Source organism: Leucoraja erinacea, chromosome 26 (assembly GCF_028641065.1).
Source record: "Leucoraja erinacea ecotype New England chromosome 26, Leri_hhj_1, whole genome shotgun sequence".
NCBI lineage: Eukaryota > Metazoa > Chordata > Chondrichthyes > Rajiformes > Rajidae > Leucoraja > Leucoraja erinaceus.
In genome coordinates, this window is record NC_073402.1 from 8292254 (window position 1) to 8309343 (window position 17090).

Genomic DNA, 17090 nt, shown 5'->3' on the forward strand with positions numbered 1-17090 from the left:
GCAATCTCGAAGCTTCCAACACATGCTCTGATCCCACGTGGGTGGCATTGTTTGACAATGAGCCACAGGATTTGAGACTATTTATTTTGCTGTTGTTTTTTTCCTTTAGCTTCCTGTTCTCTTCACACCCTTTTCTGTTCTCTTCTTAATCTGGTGCCCACTCGTGATGCCCTGCTATGTAAATCTTCTTCTCACTTTATCCATGCCCCTCCACAAAGCAAATGCTTAGTCTATTTCCCAGGATAGAAGATTCGAAATGTAGAGGGCATAGGCTTAATGTGAGAGGGGAGAGATTTAAGAAGGAATTGAGCGAGAATTGTATTCACTAAGGGGAATTGCAGAAGGAACTGCAGATGCTGGTTTAAACTGAAGATAGACACAAAAATCTGGAGTAAACTCAGCTGGACAGGCAGTATCTCTGGAGAGAAGGAATGGGTGACGTTTCGGGTTGAGACCCTTCTTCAGAAACGTCACCCATTCCTTCTCACCAGAGATGCTGCCTGTCCCCCTGAGTTACTCCAGATTTTTGTGTCTATCTTCAGTTTAAACCAGCATCTGCAGTTCCTTCCTTCATCGAGGGGATAGTCCATGTCTGGAATTAGCTGCCAAAGGAAGCTATGGAAGTGGAAACAATTATGACTTTTAACAGACATTTCAACAAGTATATGGTTAAGAAGGGTTTAGAAGGCTATGGGTCAAATGAAGGCAAATAGGACTTGACCAATGTGCGATACTTGCAATGTGCACTAATCAGGATGGTGGTATGGACAAGGGGGGCTGAGGACACATTTCTGTGTTGTACAGCTTAATGACTATGACTTTGTTTTCTCTCACTCTCTCTGTCCCTCACTCTCTCTCTCTCTCACTCTCTGTCTCACGCTCTCGCTCTCCCTCTCTGTCTCACGCTCTCCCTCTCTCTCTGTTTCTCACTCTCTGTCTGTTTCTCACTCTCTCTCGTTCTCTCTCTCCCACCATCGGCCCAGACTCTCAGTCTTTACGTTGGCCTTGAGCAGAGCCTGAAGTGATTACAGAGGCAGGAAGGGGCAGATCAAGTCGGCAGCAGGATGTGGTTGGTCCAGGTTGTCCGTGGGGCAAGGGGGGTTCTGGCTCCCGCCAGCTCTGAGATTTTGATCATGCACACTGCTTCATACAATGAAGGCAAGCTGAGAGTGCAGGCGCAAGAAATCTATGATGTAAACAGACGATTTAACCGAGCACAAAACCAACACCTAGATGTGGCACTTTGGTGTGAGATAAATAAGTCACAGCACACACAGAGTTCTGCTATCAATTGGTGTTATAATGGAAATATAAAGAACATCTTCCCAATGCATTATATGCAAGCAGACCCCTGATACAATGCTGTCCCCATCCTATTGTAAGTATGTGACAGCTTATACCTGTCATGTTACTCATAGCATTAATGTGCACGTGTCAGATGCTTTTCCAGAACAAAGTCCAGCAATGTTGATTCATATTTCCTCTCCTAGTTGTGCAGGAATTATTAAAGTTAAATATAGTATGGGTTTGCAGGTTAATTGGCTTCTGCAACTTGCCCCTAGTATACAGGTAGTGGATGAAAAAGTGGGATAACATAGAACCAGTGTGAATAGGTTTAGACACAAAGTAACTCAGCTGGTCGGACAGCATCTCTGAAGGAAAAGGATGGATGACGTTTCGGGTCAGAACCATTTAGTGTGAATGGGTGATTGATGTTCAATGTGGACTCAGTAGGCCGAAGAGCCTGTTTCCATGCTGTATCTCTCAAAAACAGTAAATTGGAGGAGCAGGCCCGATTATACGCCTTTAGACTTTAGACTTTAGAGACTCAGCATGGAAGCAGGCCCTTCAGCCCACTGAGTTTAGGCCAACCAGCGATCACTCCGTACACTAACATTATCCTGCACACTAGAGACAATTTACAATTTACATAAGCCAGTTAAACCTACAAACCTATACGTCTTCGGAGTGTGGAAGGAAACCGGAGCACCCGGAGAAAACCCACACAGACAAAGGGAGAACGTACAAACTCCGTAAAGGCAGCACCCATATTCGGGATTGAACCCGGCTCTCTGGCACTGCAAGGCAGCAAATCTAACGCTGCGCCACCGTGCCACCCTTCCCACTCTCCTTCCCATCTGGTTGTCCTATCATCCTACTTATCTAGTTTTTGTTAAATCAACCTATGACATTCACAGTCACAAACAGGTGCCCTTCAGACCTTCGGGGTGACGCCTGTATGGTGGTGAGTAGTCGCCCAAAGAGTCGTACCTTTTTCTGGTTGCCGCCGGATTTTCAACATGTTGACATTTTTCAACAAGCTTCTGCTACTATGACGAGTGTCGGCAAGTCAACGAAAAAAATCGCGTAAGTGAGATAGACCCTTTACTATCATTGTGGGGTACACTAAACTTGACTTGATCTCACATAATGATACTGGAGAAATATCATGAAGATTTCTTGAAGATCCCATACATCAAAGATGGAGAGTGCTGCACAAAAATGTCACCATCCCCACTGTAGCCATTGTCACCCGTACTGAGGCAATGAACTCCATGTACCAACACTGGTGTCCGTCAGTATCTCGTCTCCCTCCTGAAAGAAATTCCATTCCTTAGCTCACCCATGGTCAGTGATTCCCTTGGTACTCAGGAGATACAAGATTTAGTTTAGTTTAGATAGACATCATGAAAACAGGCCCTTCGGCCCATCGAGTTCACGCTAACCACTAATCACACCGTACACTACACAATTGGGACAATTTACTATTTTACCAAAGCTAATTAACCTACAAACCTGCACGCGTGGGAGGAAACCGGAGCAACCGGAGAAAACCCACTCCGTACATCCAGCACCCATAGTCAGGATTGAACCCGGTTCTCTGGCGCGGCAAGGCAGTGACTCTACCGCTGCGCCACCGTGCCACCTCTCTCCTCTCAACGCTTATGCCTGGGTTAGGTTTAGGCTTATTATTGTGTACCAAGGCGCAGTGAAAAGCTTTGCTTGCTATCAAATCGAAGCAGATAATACTGTACATGAATATAATCAAGTCAAACTCAATAGAAAAGAGCAAAGGGAAAGATACAGCGTGTAGGATGCAACTTTCAGCGGCGTAACCTATCATTTGTCAGGTGCTGGCACAGATTAACCGCCGGTTACCAGGTGAATTGTTTCAACAGATCGGTTGGTCTTCTGTTGCCAAAGTGCGGCAGGTTCTGAACAGATATCTAACCTGCCTGAAAGCCCTGTCCCACTGTACGAGTTCATTCAAGAGTTCTCCCGAGTTTGCCCTGATTCGAAGTCGGAGATTTACGGTAATGGCCGCTCGTAGGTACTCGGGGCTCTCGTGGACATTCTTCAACGTTGAAAAGTCTTCACGAGTCTTCCTGAGCTTACCGCGTTTTCCGAGTACCTGCTGTTAGTGTTACGAGCCGCTACGAGACGTCCCCGAGCTCCGACGTACCCGTTACGTACACCATGAGTTCGATTTAAAAAAAACAACTTGGGCGAGCTCTTGAATGAACTCGTACAGTGGGACAGGGCTATTAGTATGACACAAAAAGCTGGAGTAACTCAGCGGGACAGGCAGCATCTCTGGAGAGAAGGAATGGATGATGTTTCGGGTTGCGACTGTTCTTCATATAGGCTCTCTCCAGCCCCTGATCCCGAGGAAGGATAAAAGGTCCCTTCTCAGGAAGATTGCTTGAGGACTGTGCTGTGTTAGCTCTGCCATTGACCCATGGATGGACCAATAATGCAATGCTAATGCAACTGGGGGCTGGGGGGGGGGGGGGGGGGGGGGGGGGGGGGGGGTGAGTGGGCGATGACCATATGCTGGGGAGTTGTGTAGGTATTTCACTAGCTTGGCCTGGAGCTGATTAACTCTGATCAACTGAATCAGACACAGGGATTGAATATGTTTAAGAAGGAACTGCAGATGCTGGAAAAATCGAAGTGAAACAAAAATGCTGGGGAAACTCAGCGGGTGAGGCAGCATCTATGGAGCGAAGGAATTCCTTCGCTCCATAGATGCTGCCTCACCCGCTGAGTTTCTCCAGCATTTTTGTCCACCAGGGATTGAATATGGTCTCCAAACGGGACTGATGTCCACTGCAGTACATCTGGATATATTGACCCTGCATCCTGTCAGTACAGATGCCCAACATCGTAGTGCATTGGAGAGCTTCAGCTGCAGCCTAGGGCAAAGATAAATCGGATACCATCAGACACTGATCCCTGCCTTCTCCTCTTCCCCGGGAAGTTGGGGTGTGCGAGAGGCAGTGGCAGCCTATGCTGGGGTAGCCCTGCAGCTCTTGCTTTATTGTGGGATGTTGCAACCCTTCACGTTGGACCCCCTCCCCCACCCACCTCCCCCCTCCGCCCCCCCCCCCCCCCCCCCCCCCCCCCCACAAAAAACTCAGCATCTGCAGCAAAAACAAAATCTGTGCAAACTCTGGCAATTAGAGCAGTGGCTTGGAAGATCTGTCAGCTCATGTACCACACCAGAACAGTCAGTGCTCACACAAACTGTGTACAGGCTGTGCCGAGAGATGACATGATGCTCGCCAGATGGAGGACCTGAGCGCAGTCTGTTGACACACAAGGACTTCTGCAACAGCTTTCACATGGTTTACTCAGTTTCATTTTCTAGAGCACCATTTGGTGAATTTTTATTTTGCAACATTCCCACAACCTCCAACACACAGCCTCGCACACACCGATCCCTGTGCCCTCATATAAAGTACCCCAACCGGTAATGCACTGCATAGTTCCCCTAAAGCACAGTGCCCTCCCGAGTCACTGCACTGACCAAGGCAGGCCATTGCCAGCAAACACCCATCCACCCAGCCTGGTCATTCTCCATCACACACAAGCCTACCTCAACACCAACAGTGACACCATCATCCGTCCCATCACCACCCGTCCCATTACCACCTGTCCCACCGATGCCCACTTACACACACCCACCGACACACCCACCGACACACACGCACCCACCAACACACACGCACCCACGCATACGCACCCACTGACACACGCACCCACCGACACGCACCCACCCACCCACCGACACACACACACCCACCGACACACACGCACCCACCGACACACACGCACCCACCGACACATACACACACCCACCCACCAATACCCGTCTCACATGACCCACGCCATTAGCACCCATCCCACCTCCGCCAGTATCCTCCCCTCAGGACATCCACACCCACTGACTGCCCATCCACTCACTCAGCACAATAAGATGGATCAAAGTGCAGGCTGTAATTATGAGCCTCACACCAGGGGGTTTAGAATAACTGAGCCATCGACAGAGGAGTTTATCGCTTCCATCCAGTCCCACCTCACTGCCCGCACTCCACTTCCTCAGCAATCATTCCTCCGGCATGGCCTATTTCTGAATGGCAGCCCTTGACAGAGACAAGGAGATCCCATCGAAATAAGACCTGCATTTGTAAAGCATCTTCCAAGCTGCAGAGCATTCCAAAGTCTGTACAGCTCACCAATACTGTGAGAGAAGTCACCACAGGAGTAAACATCACAGGCAGTGGGCACCCAGCTCATTTTCTCCCTTGTGATAATGGCCAGCTAATCTGTCCTTGTGACGCCACTGATTGCTGCAAGAATTGATTGTCCTGTCCATCACAAATGCATTGGCATAACAGGGAGAGAGGACTTCATTTTAATGTGTTGTTTCAAACCCTCAGTCCAAGTCTCCCTCGGTTCCAGACTGCGGAGACAGCTGAGATGTTATGTTCAAACCCTCCTGGGATAAATAAAGTTCCATCATATCGTAAACCATGTCAGTGTGGACATGGTGATTTGAACCCACAACCCTCTAGCTAAGAGGCAATAGCTCTGCCAATGAACCATGGCTGAGACCTCACACACTCCCCGTTTTGGAGCGAGCCTTGTAGTAGTGGCTAACCACCAGTTCTCCAACTCAAGCGGAAGTAAAGCCAGCACCTGTACACACACAGGGCAGCCGAGGCCAGCTGTGGTGTTGCACCCTACCAACAATCTCTGGTTTCCTCTGGATTGTGTTCTCTGGAACTCCAGAGGTTGAGAGAAGACGAGGTGGAGGATAGAAAGTCATAAGAGGCATAGATGGGGCAGACAGCAAGAACCTTTGTTCCCCAGGGTGGAAATGTCGATGACCAGAGGCACAGCTTGAATAATAATAAGAATAATATATTTTATTGTCATTGCACATAAACGCAACGAGATTTGGTATGCAGCTCCCATCCGATGTCATAACATAAGTAACTAATAACATTTAGATTTAGATACCCCGAGAACATGGATTGTAAAAAGAACAGTAAAATAGTCAAAACAGTTCAAACAGACTAAAGTGCAGATGTGTCTGTACGACGTGACCATCCGAGGGAGAGTCCAGGGGGGATAGGGGGCACTCAGCAGGGCCGGTTCAGAGCCGCTATAGCTCTGGGAATGAAGCTGTTCCTTAGTCTGGAGGTTCGGGCGTAGAAGGCCTTGTAACGTCTAGGTGAGAGAAGGTGAGAGGGGCAAAGTTTACGGAGATTTTTTTTTTACACAGTGGTGGGTGCCTGGAATGGGCTGCCAGGGATGGTGGTGGAGGCACATATAATAGTGGCATTTAAGAGGCATTTATAGATAGGCACATGGTTATGCAGGGATTGGAGGGATATGGATCACGTGCAGGCAAGGGGGATAAGTACAGCTTGGCATCATGTAGAAACGAGAAACTGCAAATGCTCTTGTTTACAATAAAAAACACAAAGTGCTGGAATGACTCAGCAGGTCAGGCAGAATCTCTGGAGAACATGGATAGGTGACATAAATGCTGGAGAAACTCAGTGGGTGAGGCAGCATCTATGGAGCAGAGGAAATAGGCAACGTTTCCGGTCGAAACCCTTCTTCAGACTCTCTCGGTTCCAGACTGAAGAAGGGTCTCGACCCGAAACGTTGCCTATTTCCTTCGCTCCATAGATGCTGCATCACCCGCTGAGTTTCTCCAGCATTTCGTCTACCTTCGATTTTCCAGCATCTGCAGTTCCTTCTTAAACACGGATAGGTGACATTTCAGGTTTCATACAGAAGACTCTGAGGAAAGGTTTCCTGCCTGGAAACATCACCTATATCCATCCATGTTCTTCAGGGTGCAGCCTGACCCGCTGAGTTACTCTGGTACTTTGTGCTTTTTTTTAGCTTGGCATCATGGCCTGTTCCTGTACAGTACTCTTCTGTGTTCTAAATCTTTCCTGGGGAGATCTTGTCTGAAAACTTCCAGGGAATGTACAGAGACCCGGCCTTTTACTCTGAATATATTGATTGAATTGAAAGATAAACAATGGAAACGGGCCCTTTGGCCCACCATGTCTACACTGACCCTCAATGCCCTGTTCACACTAGTTCTATACTGTACCACTTTCTCATCCACCCTCTATACACTAGGGGCAATGTACTGAGGCCAATTAACCTATAAACATACAGTCTTTGGGACTTGTTACACTGTTATATGTGTCCCACCTCATGCCATGCAGCTAACGTGAGTTATGCTGTAGAATAGTCAGTGAAGGTTTTTTCTGCCCCAGCCCCCGTTGCGTTTACTCACCACTCATCCTCCTGAGGGCTGCGTCTCTCCATCGCTCTTCCTCCTCGCTGATAGTGAACAGGCCCCTGAGACTCGGGGTGGAGAGGCAGTACCTGTCGGACGTCCTCTTCAGCCGCTTCCCCTGCCGGCCCCCAGCAGCCGCCGCCGCCGACCGCGGGCGAGGCATCCCCGGCAGAACAGGAGCGAGCGGGCGGCTCAAACATCAGCCTCCACCGCGCACAGCTCCAGCGGGGGCCGCACACAAGAATTCATTGCAAGAGAGGAATAAATAATAGAAGCAGAGAGCCGTGTTGCAGTGTTGCAGACAGAGAGAGAGACTTCTTTAAACATTCACCCGCCCGCCCGTTATGATGGGTTCAGCTGACAACAAACGGTGGCAACACAGTCCACACCTCATGCTACACAGACTGCTGCCAGCCTCAGACTGCCTCTACTGCTCACACACAGGCAGTACCACTGTCTGTCTGTACCTCATGCCAACCTCAGACGGCTGCCAGCCTCAGACTGCCTCTACAGCTCATGCTGCAGCTACACACACTGCAGAAGGTTACTTTACTCCACTGGTTTCCCTGGCAACACCCGGAGCAAACAGCACACTTCATGTCTGAAGAAGTTGTCTCGAACCAGAAATGTCACCCATTCCTTCCCTCCAGTGATGCTGCCAGTCTCGCTGTGTTTACTCCAGCTTTTTGTGTACACTTCATCGGATCTTTAGCTGTATCACTGACTCTGGAATGCTCCACTGCGGATTGAGGTTTGCCTGCCCTGCCCAGCATCACACTGCAACCCCGCTTTGGGGATTCCTCTGTGGGGTGTGTGTTGGCCTGGGGAGAGGGAGTTCACCAGGGGCCAGGGCAGAGGTGGGAAAGTCTCACCAGATGCCAGGAACGTCCCACACCAAGGGTTAATGCAGCTGGTTACAGGTTAAAGATGCCCCTCCCTGTTTTAGACTTTAGAGATACAGCGTGGAAACAGGCCCTTCGGCCCACCGAGTCTGTGCTGACCAGCGATCCCCACACACTAGCACTCTCCTGCACACTAGGGACAATTTACAATTTTACTGAAGCCAATTAACCTACAAATCTATACGTCTTTGGGATGTGGGAGGAAACCGGAGCACCCGGAGAAAACCCACACAGTCACAGGGAGAACGTAGAAACTCCATACAGGCAGCACCCGTAGTCAGGATCGAACCTGGGTCTCTGGCGTTGTAAGGCAGCAACTCTACCGCTCCACCACAGTGCTGCCCTTTGTTAAAAGAAGTCGACCTGTTCACCAGTCTGCCTCACCCACGCCCCCTGATCACTGGGACTAATGGCAGAAACCGTGTTGCCGTGCACATCAGGACCAGGGCAGGAAGCAACGAGACGTGGGGAAGGAAGCGGAGAAAATGGCATCTTAAGAAAACACAAAGTGCTGGAGTAACTCAGTGGGTCAGGCAGCATCTCCGGAGAACGTTTTGAGTCGGAGTCTTTAGACTGACTGTAGGAGGGGGATGGCAGGTGGTTGGATAAAGGACAGAGATGAAAAGACAAAAGGTGTTGAGATAAGGAGAGAAGACACGTGAAATGTGAAGCTAGAGGGGGCTCCTCCCACCTTTATTCCTTCATCTGGAATATGGGAATGGGAAGGGGAGTTAAGTGGTTAGCAACCTGGAGATCCAGTGGGCCGTGGCAGCCTGAGCGTAAATGTTGGGCCTGGTCTAGTCTACAAAATCATGGCCTAGTCTCCGCATGATCACGTACTGTTCTAGGTTCTATATTCTAGGATCTGAGGAAATGTTTTTTCTACCTCCACATGAGGACATTACCACGGGCCAATTATGTTCCAGAGAAAATGTGCAACCTTACACAATCGAGGCAACGTTGACAATACGAACAGCGACTGCTACAGGTCAGCATTTGGTTATGGAAGAGACGTGCCTGACCTGCCACTTCCCTCAACTCCCGCTGGCTGATCGCACCTGCGACAGATGGAAACGCCTGATTCACGCGTGTTCATTTACAACATCGCAGCTTGGTCTCAGCGCCAGTTTTACATCATCCCTCGCCGCTGCGACCAAGTGGAGCGTTGTTTATGTTGATGACTGCATCCCTGAGAAGAACAGCGGGCCAGGTTAGTCCCACCAAACATCTGGCTGGCAGCAGCCGCTGAGTGGTGGTCCCCACCTCTGCCACTCACTCTGTGCCACTCGACAATGATGTACAGGACGCAGGTCACATCTTTAACCTGTTACCAGCTGCATCCAGGGAGAGGTTGGATAATCTCGGCTTGCTTTCTCCAGATTGTCACAGGGCTGAGGGACGGCCTGGTAGATATGTAAAATGATGAGGTATAGATAGGGTAGACAGTCAGAACCTTTGCCCTAAGGTGGAAATGTTGTTTCTTTAACCTGCTTTTAACACCATTATCCCATCCAAGTTCATCTCCAAACTCATGGTATTGGCGTCAGCTCCACCCTCTGCAACCCACCCCCTGCGGCACGGTGGTGCAGCGGTAGAGTTGCTGCTCTACAGCTCTGGCAGCGCGGGAGACCCGGGTTCGATCCCAACTACAGCCAGGTGCTGTCTGTACGGAGTTTGTACGTTCGCCCCATGACCGCGTGGGTTTTCTCCGAGATCTTCAGTTTCCTCACACACACTCCAAAGACGTATGCAGGCTTGGTAAAATGTAAAAATGTCCCTAGTGTGTGTAGGATAGTGTGTGTAGGATTGGCCCTTTGAGGAGGAAACCAATGATCTTGGAGGAAACCCACATGGTCATGGGGAGAACGTACAAACTCCGTATAGACAGCATCTGTAGTCGGGATTGAACCCGGGTCTCTGGCGCCGTGCCACCTGGATTTGTATTTTATTTTGACATGGAAAGATATAGCGTGGGAATAGGCCCACAGATTCCACACTGACCATTGATCACCCATTCACGTTAGTTCAATGTTATCCCATTATCTCATCCACTCCCTACACACGGGGAAATTTACAGAGGCCACTTAACCTACAACCTTGCATATCTTTGGGATGAAGGAGGAAAGCCACGCAGCCTTATTTGAGGAGCCATCCAGGATATCCTCTCACAATACTAATTAAAGCTCAAAGTCGGAAGGATTATGTTTTGACTTATTTTGACCTCACAGTCAAGCATCAAGCTGATTGAGAGATAGATTTACGGTGTCAAATTCACGCATATGCCCGGAAATTCAATTGTATAAAACTGCTTTGTTTAGCAGTTTGGAACCAGTGATTGATTTGCTTTATGTGTAATATGATAATGGCCATCTCATTGCTGCCCCGCGTCTCTTTGGAAATTCAGACACCTCTACTTCCGTCTTTGGACCCTACTGTGACCAGGTACGATCGCCATGGCAAGGTGCTTGGGAAATGCTTGGTGAATTTGGACAACCAAGGCTATGTTGGGCAGGACTACGGTCGAGGGCTCTGCCTCCACTTGACACCGAGGGGTCAGACTCCCTGTAACAGCCTCTCAAATGCTTCACACATTCATTATTTAAACAGGAAACATGAGTGGTGTTGGCACATTGTAAGGGAATGCACTGAATTGTTGCGACAGCTCATATGTTCAAAAGTTCTAGTAGAATTAGACCATTCTGCCCATTATGTCTACTGCCATTCAATCATGGCTGATCTATCTTTCCCTCTTAACTCCATTCTCCTGCCTTCTCCCCATGACCCCTGAGACACGTACTAATCAAGAATCTATTTATCTCTGCCTTAAAAATATCTATTGCCACAGAAGGCCCTCAATGAATTCCACAGATTTACCACCCTCTGACTAAAGAAATTCCTCCTCATCTCCTTCCTAAAGGATCGTTGTTTAATTCTGAGGCTAGGTCGCCCGGTCCTAGACTCTCCTATTAGTGGAAACATCCACTATACTGATAGTGAAAGTGATGAAAAGTATCCCAATTGTAATTATTATTTGTGACGTACAGTGTATTGTGAACAAAATATATTTTTGAACAAAAGTGTATTTGTTTTACTAGATGTGTCGTCACTGTGCAGGCCTGGAGCAATCTAATTCTACCAGACTGAGATGCACCAGATTAGTTCATTACTATCTCCATCTGCATTACAGGTGCTGACCTCCCCACCATCGATGGGATCTATAGGAGGCACTGCCTCAAAATGACAGTCAATATCATCCAGGCACACCACAGGCCATGCTCTCATTTTGCTCCTCCCATTGGGAAAAGGGTGTCGGAGTGTCGGAGTCTGACTACCATGACCTCCAGGTTTAAGAGCAGCTTCTTTCCAATAACCACCAGACTCAACTCCTCTTCCCATTCCCACACTGCCCTTTCTGTCCCGGGTCTCCTCCATAGCCAGTGTGAAGACACACACAGAGTGGAGGCACAGCACCTCATATTCCGCTTGGGCAGGTTACAACCCAATGGTGTGAACATTGCATTCACCAATTTTGGGTAAACTCTACAAAATATTCCTCTCTCCTCTCACCTTGAGCCATGGCTGACCTTGCACCTATTTCTCCCTCCCCCTCCCCCTCCCCCTACAATCCTAAACAATTCACTCCCTCATCAATCCACTCGGGGACCGTCTCTTCCCAGCTGTTATCAGGCAACCGAACCATCCTACCGCAACCAGAGAGGCGTCCTGAACTACTATCGAACTATCTTTGATCGGACATTGCTGGCTTTACCTTGCACTATTCCCTTACCATACATCTGTACACTCTGAATGGCTCAATTGTAATCATGTATTGTCTTTCCACTGGCTGGTTAGCACGCAACAAAAGCTTTTCTCTGTACCTTAGTACACGTGACAATGAACAAAACTGAACTCTAGCTATTCAGTAAATCGCAACTCTCGAATTATTTTGTCTCACACCTTGTATGTGTTCATCGCTGGCCTTTATCCAGCCATTAAAACCCCTCCTCCTGTGCCCACCTATCACCTGCCATGCTTTGTCCTGCCCCTCCACTAGGGAGTATAGTAGTTGGGAGGTCATTTTGGTGAGGCCGCATTTAGAGTACGATGTTCCGTTTTGGGCACCATGTTGTGGGAAAGATGTTGTTAAGCTGGAAAGGGTCCAGAGAAGATTTATGAGGATGTTGCCAAGACTAGAGGGTGTGAGCTATAGGCAGATGTTGAGCAGGCTGGGGCTCTATTCCCTGGAGTGCAGGAGGATGAGGGGTGATCTTATAGAAGTGTATATGATCATGAGGGGAATAGATCGGGTAGATGCACAGAGTCTCTTGCCCAGAGTAGATGAATCGAGGACAAGAGGACATAGGTTTAAGGTGAAGGGGAAAATATTTAATAGGAATCTGAGGGGCAACGTTTTCACACAAGGGGTGGTAGATGTATGGAACAAGCTGCCAGAGGAGGTCGTTGAGGCAGGGACTGTCCCAACATTCAAGAAACAGTTAGACAGGTACATGGATAGGACAGGTTTGGAGGAATATGGACCAAATGCAGGCAGGTGGGACTGGTGTAGTTGGGACATATTGTGTGGGCAAGTTGGGCCAAAGGGCTTGTTTCCACACTGTATCACTTTATGATTCTATGAGTTGCTCTGATAAAGAGCTGAGATGGAGACAACGGGCCAAAGGGCCTCCGTTTGTGCTATAACTTATCTAGGTTTCTTTAAATGGACTGTTTTTAGATTTCACCGAGTGGTGCCATAGTTGCTGCCTCGCCAACAGTCTGTCTTGTCCTGTTCTTCTTTGTTGTTTTTTAGTATATGTTAAATGTATGTTTTAGTGTTCTATAACTTTGTTTTATGTGGTGGGGGGGTGGGAAACTTTTTAAAATCTCTTACCTAGACGGAGATGCAATCTTTTCCGTATGGTATCTCCGTCCGCACTGCGGCCTAACATTGCGGAGCTGGCGGTCTCTTGCTGGGGATTGACTTTGGGAGCTCCAACCGCAGGAACATCGACAGTTCCGATCGCGGGGGCTTCGACCGCCCCGACTGCGGATTGTTCGACTGCCCCGTCCACGGAAGAACAAGGAGTGAAGATTAGACTTTATTGCCTTCCATCACAGTGGGAAATGTGGGAAATGTGGGGAATGTGGGGAATCCGCTGTGGTGGATGTTTATGTTAACTTTGATGTAGTTGTGTGTCTGGTTGCTCTTTTTTGTAATGCTGTAATGGTAAATCGAGTATCACTGTACCTTAATTGCTACACGTGACAATAAAATGCTCTTTGAACCCTTTGAAAATAATTGTTTTCATTTAAAAAAAAGTTTGAAGTTCGATGGCCCTCAACCATTAGCCATTGACCATTGGCCTGAAATGTCACCCATACATGTTCTCCTGAGATGCTACTTGACCTGGTGAGTTACTCCAGCACTTTGTGTCTATCTTTGTTATAAACTGGCGTCAAATGAATTCTTGTTACCAAGACTTCACCGTCAAGGCCAGTCTTTATTGATCATCCTTGCTGGAAACACATCAGACAGATGCTTCGGTTAATGGTCAAAGAATGCTGTAGATTGGAGGCATGATCCAGATGGGCCTGGGCCAGAAAGGCATCCTTTCCTAACCACATCAGAGAAATTGGTCATTTTATTGCCAATCGAATAGCTTGGGAGGCACAGTGGGACAGCTGGTAGAGCTGCTGCCTTACAGTGCCAGAGACCTGGGTTTGATCCTGACCTTGGCTGCTCTCTGTGTGGTGTTTGCACGTTCTCCCTTGACCATGTAAGCTTCCTCTGGCTGCTCCAGTTTCCTTTCACATCACAAAGACGGGTGAGTTTGTAGCTTAACTGGCCTCTAAATTGCTTAGTATAGGATGCGAAAATGGGATAACATAGAACAGGTGATGATGAATGGGTGGGGTAGACTTGGTGGGCCGAACGGCCTTTCCATGCTGTATCTTTCAATTCAATCAATTAATTCCAGACCACGTTTGCTGACAGCAGTATTTTATTTCCTCCTTGTCGAATTACTCATAGTTTATAGTACAGGAACAGGCCCTTCAGCCCACAATGTCCATGCTGAACATGATGCCAAGTTATACTAATCTCCTCTGCCTGCATGAGATGCATATCCCTCCATTCCCTGCATGCTCAGATCTCTGTCTAAAAGTCTCTTAAGCGTCTATTCAATCTAAATGCACACATTCAAGCTACTGTGTTGCCATCTGAAGTAATATTCAACTTCATTGTTAGCCCCGTCTAGTAAATTATTAACCAGGGGAGGGGAACTTGTGTGCTGTTTACCAGACCACTCAATTAGACAGGGACCTGCTTCACAAGGTCACCCACACGCCGGCAACTGCTCTGGGTGGTTATGCTCGGACACGACAGACAGGAGAGCAACTTGGTGGCACTGACTCCACCAAAATAGTGTCTGGTCTTAGAAATCCCACAAGGCCAAAGGCTGAAGAAAAATAATTTTATTTACAAAAAGTTCAATGAGAAAAATGTGATATTACTACAACAGTGAGGGAAAAAGTAAGTGACATTAGCAACTATCTTTTGAGGAGATAGAACTGGGGCTTTCATCCCCAGTTTTCATACAAAAAATGTACATACAAATTAGAAGCCATGTAGGTTATCAGCCCTTTGAACTGCCCCAGCGTTCCTCTACCCTGCCTTACCGCCAACTCTTGGGGTTGTAAGTCCAGGGTTTTTCAGTGCCAACAGGCTAATTTTAGTATCAGTCACTGACACGGAGAAACACAGCGCTCAGTTCGTGCATAGTACGATCCAAGCAGTAGTGAGATAGCAATGATAGTGTATTCAATGTGGACAAGGAATGGGGAACGTTCCCCTGTTCTTGTTCAAGTAGCAGTGTGAGATTTGTCACATTGTTGTGAAAGATCAGGTATAAAAAGTCAGGGGAGCAAATGATGCATTTAGTGCCCCATTTCTGGGAGTGGGTTGTAAATGTTCAAACGAGTTTGATTAGATGCCCCATTCGAGGGACTACACCTGTAATAGACAATGCAGACTACCTTTCCGACTGTGTTAACAAAGTGGGCCTGGATTATGTCTTCAAATCTAGCTTGAACTCACAACACAATCAGTGGGGCTTGTACTCACAACTACAATCATTGTTCTGAACACAAATAGATACCTTCCTCCAGTCCCCCAACACTTCTCCCTCAGTCCAGTTATTAAATGGTGGAACGAGCCATTTATTTCACTATGTTGTGAGATCCCACAGTGCATTCTTCTAGAATCAAGGCAAGAATTGACTTGATATTCTCACTGATGCTATTAACCAGCAACGGGGTCACGGGTATTGAAAGGGATACCTGGCCAGATGGATGGGTTGCTGCGCTTCATAATAGGATGTTAAATTAGTGTTGCGATTCTTGCATAGGTGTTCAGAAGAAAAATGAGAGGAAATGAAAATTCTTCATAGAAAAAGTTTAAAAAATGTATATGTCGCAGTTCCTGTGAGAATGGATTTGGAATCAACTGAGATATTTAGATACAAAATGTAGATTTAACCTGGGAAAAGTGAGTCATCCCCCCAAAAAAATTAATCGCAACCATAAAAGGAACCTGACTCTATATCTGTGTAGGAAAGAACTGCAGATGCTGTGTCTACCATACTCTACAGTATATCCCACTGGCAGTGAAGTACAGACGTGTTAAGGTGATGCTGTGTTTGCACCAGGCTTTGGTCAGACACATTAGGCTGGCACAGTGCAATCACCTGGAATACATCCCTCCAGAAGGGTCTCCGCATCCTGACTTGGGTAGAATGGAGATTCACCAGAATGTTACAAAGGCAAAGAAAGCAACATCACTAACGGCTACATCAACCTGCTTTGATTTGGTTTCAGTTTTGAATCTGAAGATCTGATTGAGGTGCAGATAATACTGTACATGAATACAGTCAAAGCAAACACAAGTACAAAAGCTAGAAAGATACCAGAGTGCAGAGTATAGTTTCTCAGCATTGTAGTGCAATAGTTCCAGAGAAAATGTCCAAAGTCCACAATGAGGTAGATTGGAGAATCGGGACCCTGTTTATGGAAGTACCATGACAGACTGATAGGGTGGATGGGGAGATTTCATCAGAAAGAGGGATCTAGTACAAGAGAATGCAATATTAATATCTAGAGCTGGATCAATTTGACGTAAGAGGGGGATAAAAGGTTGGGATAATCCCAGAATTACAGAGAGTGGTAGACGCTGCCTGGTTTATAACATTCCCACCATTGAAGGGAATTATAAGTGGCATTGCCCCAAAAAGGCAGTCAGCATCATCAAAGACCCACACCACCCAAGCCATACTCTCATTTCACTCCCATCATCGGGAAGAAGGTGCACGAGTCTAAAATCCGTGACCACCCGGCTCAAGAGTAGGTTTTCCCGAGCAACAATCAGGCTCTTGAACGCTACGCATCACTAACCTCAGCAACTATGAACTTCTGTGGATCGTCTCGTTGGTTGCAATATGGACCAGTTATTTTGCACTAGTATTATTGTTATTTATTTCATCACATTTTTTTTTTACTGTATCTCATCTGAGTATATTGCA

The 17090-nt window shown here is 47.5% G+C and overlaps 1 protein-coding gene across 1 annotated transcript in view; it reads right to left on the reverse strand.

Moving 5' to 3' along the window:
* map7d1a (MAP7 domain containing 1a) overlaps positions 1-7920 on the reverse strand; it is a 178416-nt gene extending 170496 nt beyond the window's left edge. The window contains 1 exon segment of the mRNA XM_055656091.1: positions 7610-7920. Within this exon segment, the coding sequence (XP_055512066.1) occupies positions 7610-7775 (166 nt within the window). The 5' untranslated portion in view covers positions 7776-7920.
* Positions 7921-17090: the final 9170 nt, after the last annotated feature.